This window comes from Mandrillus leucophaeus, unplaced genomic scaffold (assembly GCF_000951045.1).
Source record: "Mandrillus leucophaeus isolate KB7577 unplaced genomic scaffold, Mleu.le_1.0 Scaffold324, whole genome shotgun sequence".
Lineage (NCBI taxonomy): Eukaryota > Metazoa > Chordata > Mammalia > Primates > Cercopithecidae > Mandrillus > Mandrillus leucophaeus.
Window position 1 is genome coordinate 342,401 of NW_012103410.1, and position 11,215 is coordinate 353,615.

Below are 11,215 nucleotides of genomic sequence, written 5' to 3' on the forward strand. Positions count from 1 at the left end.
CAGGAGAATGGCGTGAACCTGGGAGGCGGAGCTTGCAGTGAGCTGAGATCCAGCCACCGCACTCCAGCCTGGGCGACAGAGCCAGACTCAGTCTCAAAAAAAAAAAAAAAAAAAAGTATTAATCTATGATTAGAATCTTTAGAAGTTATAGGACATTTTCTCATAAACATAAGTTCTAGGCATAAATGAACTTTTTCTGAATATTTCAAAATATATTTTCCTGTGTTTTATTATATTCTTTATTTTTAGACAGGGTCTCACTCTGTCACCCAGGCTGGAGTGCAGTGGCATGATCTTGGTTCACTGCAACCTCCACTTCCTGGGTTCAAGTGATTCTCCTGCCTCAGCCTCCCGAGTAGCTGGCATTACAGGCATACACCACCACGCCTGGCTAATTTTTGTATTTTTAGTAGAGGCAGGATTTTACCATATTGGCCAGGCTGGTCTCGAACTCCCAACCTCAGGTGATCCACCCACCTTGGCCTCCTAAAGTGCTGGGAATACAGGCGTGGGCCACTGCACCCGGCCTTTTCGTATTTTAGAACATATTTCCTATCCTTAGTGTTCTCTTTTCCCTCAATATAATACCTGATGTATTACTTTAGTGCAATGACAACTATAGATAGCTTTGCTTACATATTTTCTTGAAAAAGTCCTCAGACTTAAAAGCTATTCATTTAACTATGAATTACAGATATACTAGATAGCAGTAATATATACTTACCATTTCAGCATCTTCTTCTAACTTTTGTTTTGCTTCTTGCTCTCTACAAATAAAAATATCATAATTATAACATACTTCCATTTACTATATAAGAAAATTAAGTCCTAATAAAGTTAACCAATTATGATCACTAAACTTACTTAACCAAAGCCAGAAGTCCTTAGGTTTTTTTGATCGTCCAATGCTAGACTGCAATGCAATTTGGCCCCGAAATTGTCAAGGCAGCTTAAGATCGCAATGTTTCACTAGCAAAGAGAAAGGTCTACTGCCACTATTTCAGAGCTCACCAACTATATTTCTGTCAGAGCATTAAGGAATTCAAAGTATGTCATGATTAGTTCAACATACTTACTGTTTAGCTCTTAATTTAGCTTCCACTTTGTTTTGTTTTCTTTCTTCATTTTTTTTGGCAAAGTAATCATCCCTAAAGAACACACAGTACAGAGGCTAAGTTCACGAGAACAAAGTTAAGACTGCAGATTATTTTGAATAACTTAAGCCATGGCACAGCAATAAATGTTGCATACATTTACTATCAACATAATCATCAACTAAAAATTCAAAATATGCCAAGGAAGTTACTCTCTCATGTTGTTTTAAATAACAGCTTTACTAAGGAAAAATTCCATGTGCCACAAAATTCACTCTTTTAAAGTGTACCTTGAATGTTTTTTTAGTATATTCAGTTGTACAACCATCACTACTAATTTCAGAACATTTTCATGACCCCAAAAAGAAACCCCCTATCCATTAGCAATTTCATGTTGATTTTCATTTATCATTCATGTATAGGGGAAAAAAAGTGTATCAGAAGTCATGCAAATAATATTGCAGTTTTCTATAGTGTTAATTCCACAAAAGGAGAAAATTCTAAAATCCCCAAGATCCAAGAATAACAGCAATTATGAAAACCATGTTAAGTAATTTTTGAGGAATTAACACTGATACTGTGACTGACACTATGACCGTGATCCATCACAGTGCATCTCTAAGTCAATCAGGTTTAGTATATACCATTTAGAAGACCGTAATGCACTAAAATACTAAAAATATTGGCCTTTCAGGGGATGCTACTTCCATGCTCCTTACCCTAGTGTGTCAATTCCATATAACTAAAAGGCCAGGAGAAACATCAGCAAAAAGACTTACTTGAAAAGTATTAGCAAATCTGTTTCTTTGTACTTCTGGTCAGGGGTCTCTACAAACTTCTTAGCAGATTCAATGCTATCAAACACAACAAAAATTGATCCCTATAAAAAAGAAGGAAAATATTTTTTAAGTTATTTCCCATATATTCTAAAACTAGAAAAAGTCTGTATTATCATACCTTAAATGCTTTATGCAATGTTCTTCTCATCTGAATATTTAGTACTTGACCTTTATCTTCTAACCATTCTTTTATGTCATCAAGAGTTGCATCAGTTGGGAAGCCTTTCTGTGAAGAGTGGGAAGTAATGTACAAATAACAAATAATGACTTCTCAGATAAACAATTGGAGAGAATTTGATTCATTTTATCTTGAAATGAACACAGGATATACCTATCTATCTCTATTTATCTTTGTTAATCACTTAACAGCCTTGTTTAGGAGCCACTACTCTCCAGTGCAATAAAAGTGATTCATCTGGTATTTGCTTCAAAATAATTCAGTTGAGGCAAAAATAAAACAAGATGATTTGCATGTTCTGTTAATAACTAGTAAAGCTGGTGATGGTACATTATTGAATCTATTTATATACATCTGAAATTTTCCATAATAAAAAAACTATTTAAAAATACGCTAAAGAAAATTGCAATCAAGTTTAGCTGCTGATAAGAACAGCTAACATGCAGTTGGTGCTTAGAATATGTCAAAGATTTGATCCAATGGTGTATTTTTTTTTTCATTTAATTCTCACAACAGTTCTACAAGGTAGAAAATATCCACGTTTATGAAGATAAAACTTAGGACCAGGCATGGTGGCTCACACCTGTAATCCCAGCACTTTGGGAGGTCAAGGTGATTGAGACTGACACCAGCCTGGGCAACACAGGGAGACCCCAGTCTCTACAAAAAATGTTTAGCCACATGTGGTAGCATGCGCCTGTACTCCCAGCTACTCAGGAGGCTGAGGTGGGAGGATCACTTGAGCCCAGGTGGTCAAGAGTGCAGTGGACCATGATCAAACTACTGCATTCCAACATGAGCAACAGGATGAGATTCTGTCTCAAACACAAAACAAAAAGAAACTTAGGTTAAGAATATTACAAAAGGACATAAAGTAATTAGTGAGGTTGTGATTCCTGAGCCCTTATTCTTCCGTACTTTACTTTCTAAATAAATGTAACATGTTTAAGTGCATCATAGGCCCACTTACAATATAAACAGATCTGTTTTTTACATCATTTTTATACTCATCAGTCACTTCAGGTAGGGGTTTGCTTGGAGACCTTCTGATTTTAGTTTTATCTTCACTGATTTCCATGAGTTCTGCCTTGGATTTGCTCAGTGCTTCCACAATTACATTAAAGTCTGTTGTTAGACGGTTCAACCTGAAGAGTACATATAAAAATGTAAGACTCAGCAGTAGCACTCACTGTAAACAGAAAACCTAAAGATTATTTTTAAAAGCTTGTTACCTGTTGAATTTTATCATTATCTCCAAAGGTACCCAGCCTTCATCCAGTTTTATCTGTTCCTTTAGAAACTTGTCCCGTGGCAAATTGAAGTCGCCAAAATAATACTGTGAGATAATTACAATGTATTTCAGAACACTGTATAATATGAACTCTAATCCTGACATTACTCTACAGTACCAAGTTCTGTTATTTAAAAATACATGTCATAAGTTACAAAAGGCAATAAACATTTTCCCCAAATATATGATAATAAAATGTTTACAATACAAATTAGCAAAAAGATAAAACTAAAATGTCAATTATTAAAATAGTGTAAGTAACAGATATGTCAATAGACTAGAAAACCTTAAAGAAGAATATATTTAAAGATTATATGAAAAGCCTCTTGCAAATCAGTGTGTAAAGAATAGATGGTTAAATAAAAAGAACTGGAATAAATTGATTAATCACTCAATTTTTATTTTTATTTTTTTTTATTTTTATTTTTTGACAGAGAGTCTCACTCTCTCGCTCAGGTTGGAGTGCAGTGGCATGAACTCGGCTCACTGCAACCTCCACTTCCCAGGTTCAAGTGATTCTCCTGCCTCAGCCTCCTAAGTAGCTGGGATTACAGGCATGTGCCACCACGCCCAGCGAATTTTTGTTATTTTTAGTAGAGACCCAGGGTTTCACCATGTTGGCCTTGAACTCCTGATCTCAAGTGATCTGTCTACCTCGGCCTCCCACAGTGCTGGGACTGCAGGCATGAGTCACCACACCTGGCCTTCTAATTTTTTTAAATTAAAAAATAAGGGACAGGGGCCAGGCATGGTGGTGCACGCCTGTGATCCCTGCACTTTGGGAGGTCAAGATAGAGACCACCCTGGCCAAGATGGTGAAACCACATCTCTACTAAAAATACAAAAATTAGCTGGGCGTAGTGGCGCACACCTGTAGTCTCAGCTACTCAGGAGGCTGGGGCAGGAGAATCGCTTGAACCCGGGAGGAGGAGGTTGCAGTGAGCCAAGATCATGCCACTGTACTCCAGCCTGACAAAAGAGTGAGACTCCATCTCAAAAAAAAAAGTTGGCGGGGGGGCAGGACTGCTGGTTTATGCCTAATCCCAGCACTTTAGGAGGCTGAGGTGGGTGCATCGCTTGAGTCTAGGAGTTCAAGACCAGTCTGGGCAACATGGCAAGACCCCATCTCTACCAAAAAAAAAAAAAAAAGGCCAGGCATGGGTGGTACGTGTCTCTAGTCCCAGCGCAGGAAGCTGAAGTGGGAGGATTGCTTAAGCCTGGCGGGTTGAAGCTGCAATGAGGCATAACTGTGCCACTGTACTCCAGCCTTGGAAACAGAGTAAGACGCTGCCTCAAAAAAAAAAAAAAAAATTAAAGTAAACATTTATCAAATTTAACCATAGAGGTACTCTCAATATACACGCAAAGGAAAAACCCAAGTATGACTATTTGGAATGCCAGAAGTAACAAAAAAAGTAAAAGACAAATTTGTCAAGAATTCTTACAAACAAAGAAGAAGGGTAAAAAGAGAACACCCTAATAGAAAATAGTTAAAAGGTATTTTATTGGCCTCGCATGGTGGCCCAAGCCCATAATCCCAGCACTTTGGGAGGCTGAGGCGGGTCAATTTCTTGAGGCCAGAAGTTTGAGACCAGACTGGCCAATGTGGTGAAACCCTGCCTCTACTAAAAATACAAAAAATAGCTGCACATGGTGGTGCATACCTGTAATCCCAACTACTCAAGTGGCTGAGGCACAAGACTAGTTTGAACTCGGGAGGTGGAGGTTGCAGTGAGCCGAGATCACTGCCACTGTACTCCAGTCTGAGCAGAAAGCAATACTGTCTCTCTGTCTTAAATAAAAAAAAAAAAAAAGACACTTTATTTTTCGGAGGTCGGGTCTTGCTTTGTTGCCCAGACTGGAGTGCAGTGGTGCAACCATAGCTCACTGCAGCCTGAAACTCCTGGGCTCAATTGATCTTCCGCCTCAGCCTTCCAAGTAACTAGGACAACAGGCACATGCCACCATGCCCAGCTAACGATTTTTTTAAAAATTATAAAAAATAGGCCAAGCGCAGTAGGCTCATGCCTATAATCCCAGCACTTTGGGAGGCCAAAGCAGGTGGATCACTTGAGGTCAGAAGTTCAAAACCAGCCTGACCAACATGATGAAACCCGGTCTCCACTAAAAATACAAAAATTAGCCGGACATGGTGGTGTGCACCTATAATCCCAGATACTTGGGAGGCTGAGGAATTGCGTGAACCTGGAAGGTGGAGGTTGCGGTGAGCTAAAATCACACCACTGCACTCTGCACTCCAGCCTGGGAGATAAGAATAAGACTCCATCTCAAAAAATAAATAAATAAAACTACTGTAAACTAAAAAAAGTCCAACTTCATTTCATTATTAATCAAAGAAATACAATTTAAAGCAATGAGACAGCATTTTTCATCTAACAAACTGGCTTAGATTAGGAAAAAAACCAAGACTACCTAGTATTGACTTGAACACAGAGAACTAGCCATGCAGGTAAGATGTAAACTGACAATTACCAGTGTTTTTTTAAATGTGCATAATCCTTGAGCCAGTATGGCTCCTTCTAAGAATTTTACCTTGAAAAAAATCAATAATAAAAATGTTTACTAAGATTTATATACAAGAATATTTGTCAAAGAATGATTACAGCTAAAAAAATTAGAAGGATCCTTCGTTTTAAAGAGGAGAATGAAAAAATTATTGATTACAAAACTTTTCTCCACAAAAATGCACCCTATGTTTAGCGGGGGAAAAGGAAGGAAATAAAATTGTTAGAAATGTACCACTGTGGTGGGGGATGTTTTTAAAGGTGAAGGCACCATGCTTGTGTGGAGGCGGGGGATATATGGAAAATCTCTGTACCTTCCACTCAATTTTGCTGTAAACCTAGAACTGTTGTAAAATATAAGGTCCACTAAAAAAATAAAAATTAATATGAGCATGAAGCAAAGTGTCAAAAGCTTTTAACCTTGATTACCTCAGAAGAGTAGGATTTGAGAGTTAGCAGGTTGTAGGAGAGATATAACCTTTTCTATATACATCTTAGTATTGTTCTAAGTATTAAACACAGAATGAGTAATTTCTAATTTTTCTCCCCACAATCATAAGGAAATTAATATTAAAAAAAGGAACATAAGACATTTTAAATGCAGAGGTGCAGCTTAAAAAAAAAAAGAAAAAAAGCAGTTCAGAGAATTGCAGACAAAACCCACACCAAACAATATGATCTGAGGGATTCCTTAGCAAGAACATAAGTTTAAAGATAATTTCCTATGCAACCATTATTGATATTGTAAAGATTTAAAGGTTTTTTCTTTTTGACTTTAACTGAACAAAGAACGATTTGCAAATCAGGAAGCCTCCCCAGCCAGAGTATGCTCACAAAGACTCTCAAGTTTCTTCCCCCTGACCCCCCAAAACAGTATCTCGCTCTGTCATCCAGGCTTGAGTGCAGTGGTATGATCACAGCCACTGCAGCCTCTACCTTCTGGGCTCCATCAATCCTCCCACCTCGGCTTCCCAGGTAGCTGGGACTACAGGCAAACCGCTAATACACTCAGCTAATTTTAAAAAATTTTTTGTAGAGATAGGGCCTCATCATGTTGCCCAGGCTGGTCTCTAACTCCTGGACTCAAGCCATCCTCCTGCCTCCGTACTGCAAAGGTACTGAGGATCACTTGAGGTTATTACGTTAACATAAACATAATACCTAAATTTGAAAAAAATGCTAAGAGGGGTTTGAAAACAGATACTATATTAAAATTACTGGCCAGGCACAGTGGGTCACACTTGTAATCCCAGCACTTTGGGAGGCTGAGGTGGGCAGATCACCTGAGGTCTGGAGTTCGAGACCAACCTGGCCAACATGGTGAAACTCGGTCTCTACTAAAAATACAAAAATTAGCCTGGTGTGGTGGCGTGCTCCTGTAGTCCCAGCTATTTGGCAGCTGAGGCAGGAGAATCATTTGAACCCAGGAGGCAGAGGCTACAGTGAGCCGAGACTGTTGTAGTGAGTCAGGATAGTGCCACTGCACTCCAGCCTGGCCAACACAGTGAGACTCCAGCTCAAAAAAAAAAAAAAAGATACTATATTAAAGTTACAATAGCTGAGAACTGACTGGGCAGAAAAAAACTACGAAGATCATCAAAAATATAGTGTTATTTAACAGGGAAGGTACTTTACCAAGGACTTTTATGTTACTTATGTGTCAGGCATTCTTCTAAGTACTTAACATTATATTCACTAATCCTCCAAACTACCTTATGAGGAGGGAACTACTATTATCCTCATTTTATATGGGACTAAGAAGCTAAAATTTTATATGAGACTATGAAACTAAAATTTTAAAAAGATTAAGTAACTCTAGTTTATAGTGTTACCTTTTGAGATGTTTGTACATCTTAAGTTTCACAACCTGGCTCCACCAGTATAAAACTGTATGCTATTATATGTTCATCTAAGAATCAAAGGCAAACCAAATGTTGAATATGTCCATATACTGAAATGAAATGTTCTTTCTGTATTTGTGTTGCGGTCCTACATTTTCTTTCAAGGAACTTGTTTTTGCAGTTTATAGCACAGGAATCATACCTCAATTTGATGACAGATTTTGGCCTCCAGGGCAGCCATCTTTTCATTATCACCATTTTCAGCCATTGTGGCTATCTGTAAAATTTCCCAAATTAGCATAAAGTTATTTTTTTATATAAAACTCAAGACTAGAAAGAGAATGTTTACAAAGTATTACTATCCCATTGTTTTCTTAAAAAATCAGGAATTTCTGTTTTCACAGGTTGTTTACTCAATTCTCAAATATCTCAACGAAGCAACACTTTGGAATAAGTGATGAAAAAATCTAAAAACTATAAAAAACCTCTCTCTCTTTCAGTAAATCACTACCCCATCTTCTATAACAAGAAACTGTTTATCTCACTTGGCTGGTCAAGAAAGCTTTAGGGGAAAAAACTCCAATCACTTACTAACCATTTCCAGCTTTAAACAGATATCTGTCAGTATGTCACCATGGCTCGCTGTACATTTGTTTGGTTTGGTTCATTTTCTTTTTTCTTTTTTGGAGACGGAGTCTCGCTCTTGTTGCCCAGGCTGGAGTGCAATGGCGCGATCTCGACTCACTGCAATCTCCGCCTCAAGTGATTTTTTCGTCTTAGCCTCCTGAGTAGCTAGAATTACAGGCACCCGCCACCTCGCCTGACTAATTTTTGTATTTTTAGGTAGAGACGGGGTTTCACCATGTTGGTCAGGTTGCTCTTGAATTCCTGACCTCAGGCGATCCACCCGCCTCGGCTTCCCAAAGTGCTGGGTTTACAGGCGTGAGCCACCGCGCCCGGCCTTATTTCTTTTAAAATGCAGTCACAACTGACTTACCCAAACCTTGTATTATAACTTTTAAGGTGAAAAACGTTACAGTTCCTTAGATACTCTACGCTAAGGAACACACGAAAACAAAAATGGGAGAATGTGGTCACACTAGCAAAACATTGAACTGGGGGGTATGCCTACTAATTTACTAATACATTGGATAGCCAGTTTCCTGTTTCGTATTCCTGACATTAGCATTGCAGGAAAAAAAGGAGGCTGTGCTATTGGTTTGCTAGAAATTACAAACCAAGTCTTCTAATTACAAAGTACTTGCCTCTAGGACTCTACTAAGTCACCCAGTCATCCCAATTGTACAAAAGTTATGTGAACAAATTATCAAGAATATTGCCATTAGTTGACTCTAGTTATGAACTGATGTAGGTACACTTCTTGGAAACATCACCTGACACACTGCAATTGCATTCGCTACCCTGGATACACATAGGAAGCACTTGCAACGGGGTACTGCGTGATCCACATCCCCCTAGAGAAATTATTCAATTTCATGCATTGTCTTGTCTATCACAATTTACACTCCTAAGTTACCACAGTGATCTAGAGGCCCCTACAAAGCAAACGATGAAATAAAAGAACTATTTAGAACTTGCAAAACCTATTTGGCCTAATTTTGGAAATGCGCTTCATCAGATAATTTTCCAGAATGCACGACTGTAAGTGAAATATTACCCACGTTTTCCCGTTTCACACCGAAACCTGATGTGAGCGATGAAGGCCCTAACAGACCAAGAGTGACACTGGGGTACATCTGCGGCCCAAAGTTCTTTGGCCTCCAGTCAGTCCCATAGGCTCCACAGAACCCTCCGACGTTTACCCGTAACCACCTCCGCAGAAACTTACAGAGATGGCCAGAAGCCTTCGGTGAGACTAGAACGCGGTGGAGGTAAAAAAAAAAAAAAACGAAAAGACGCAGTGGGGATGGGGGCAGCCACAGTCCCGTCTCTCAGCAACCGCGGAACTGCCTGGGCACCAGCCACGTGCGGGGAACCCCAGGATCCCGCATTCCTCGCGGGGGCGGCCTCGCCGCCGCCCGCGCCCCCTCCGCTCCGCCGCCTCCGGCTGAGGCCCACGCGGCGCTCGGCCTGAACGTGAGGAAGGCGAGGGAAGCACGGACGCCGCCAGAAGCATTAAGGAACGGAAACGCGCAGTCGCGCACCAGCAAAGCGGGCCCTTATTGTAGCTTCTCATTAGCCACCAAGAATTGCTCACCTTTAAGGTTCCGGCCCACAGAGCCGCGCCACAGGCTCACACACAGCAACACCAACGACTCCACTTCCCAGCTCCGCCCGCCGGCCTAAAGCGCTCCAAGAAGATGGGGACCGTCCCAGCAGCCCTTGCGGGTGGGCGGGGCCAAGGACGAGCTGGAGCGGTCCCTGTGCTCTGAGCATGCGCGGCTGCCGGGGCCTCCCAGGGACCCTGGAGTCCCCGCCCTCAATCGCAAACAGATTGGGTTAAAAAGTACCGCAGGGTGTAGGGGAATGGCTGCTAGTTTGTGTTAGTATGAACATTTATTTTTAAGTATTTCTGGACGGCGTCTGTACCCCAGCCCTTCCTTTGGCCCTCCATTCATATGAAGTGTTTTGGGTTTCTTTTCAGATCTTTTCCAAAGATGTGTGTGAATACACACACATATCGTGTTGTAGTAGTTCTCAAAAAAAAAAGGACAAGTGAAATTTAAAAAAAAAAATCAAAGAACCATGTAATCTCAGTTTTGAAGACAGTACAGTACAGCGTGTAAAAACTGGGTGTCTGGAATCAGACTGCCTGCTTCAAATAATGGTCCTCCTCCTGCTGTGAAACTGTGATCTCGGGCAAGTTGTTCAACTTCTGTGTTCCTCAGGTATAAATAGGACCAATAATAAATACTACCTAGTTCATACAATTGCTGTAAGTATTCAACTTGATGCAATATTGTCAACCTAAAGGGAAAAACTGAGGCAAAATTGGTATAAGTAGACAGTTTATTTGAGCCAAGTTTGAGGACTGCCACGTGAGAGCATGGATTCAAATTGCTCTGAATATATGCTCTGATTAGCAGCCCTTACAAGTAGATTTTTAAAGAAAAAAGAAGAGGCAATTCCTAAGTTGTTTACCAATAATTTACATTACAATAACATAAGCTATTGATTGGCTACACATTGTTCTTTGTATCACAAATTCCAAGAACATGAAAATGGATGAAGCAGGTAGTAAGAAACATAGTGACGTTAAAGAATTGCCCCCCAAGCATGGTGATTAATATAGTTTGGTTCTCTGTCCCCACACAAATCTCATCTCAAATTGTAATCCGCGTAATCCCCAAGTGTGGAGGGGAGGAACCACACACATGGTGGGAGGTGATTGGATCATGGGAATTGTCAGGCCCCTGAGCCCAAGCCAAGCCGTCGCATCCCCTGTGACTTGCACGTATAGGCCCAGATGGCCTGAAGTAACTGAAG

At 40.2% G+C, this 11,215-nt stretch overlaps 1 protein-coding gene across 2 annotated transcripts in view; it reads right to left on the reverse strand.

Annotated features, from left to right (window-relative positions):
• Positions 1 to 10,145, reverse strand: part of SSB (Sjogren syndrome antigen B (autoantigen La)) — a 13,226-nt gene extending 3,081 nt beyond the window's left edge. The window contains exons 1-8 of one of the 2 annotated variants that reach the window (XM_011988135.1): positions 9,987 to 10,145; positions 7,971 to 8,045; positions 3,344 to 3,447; positions 3,082 to 3,256; positions 2,052 to 2,159; positions 1,874 to 1,974; positions 1,077 to 1,148; positions 725 to 767 (exon numbers count right to left, since the gene is read on the reverse strand). In XM_011988135.1, the coding sequence (XP_011843525.1) occupies positions 725 to 767; positions 1,077 to 1,148; positions 1,874 to 1,974; positions 2,052 to 2,159; positions 3,082 to 3,256; positions 3,344 to 3,447; positions 7,971 to 8,036 (669 nt within the window). In that variant the 5' untranslated portion in view covers positions 8,037 to 8,045; positions 9,987 to 10,145. Of the gene's footprint in view, positions 1 to 724; positions 768 to 1,076; positions 1,149 to 1,873; positions 1,975 to 2,051; positions 2,160 to 3,081; positions 3,257 to 3,343; positions 3,448 to 7,970; positions 8,046 to 9,450; positions 9,935 to 9,986 lie in introns of those variants that run through there. The other variant, XM_011988134.1, reaches the window with a different exon arrangement.
• Between the last annotated feature and the right edge of the window lie 1,070 nt (positions 10,146 to 11,215).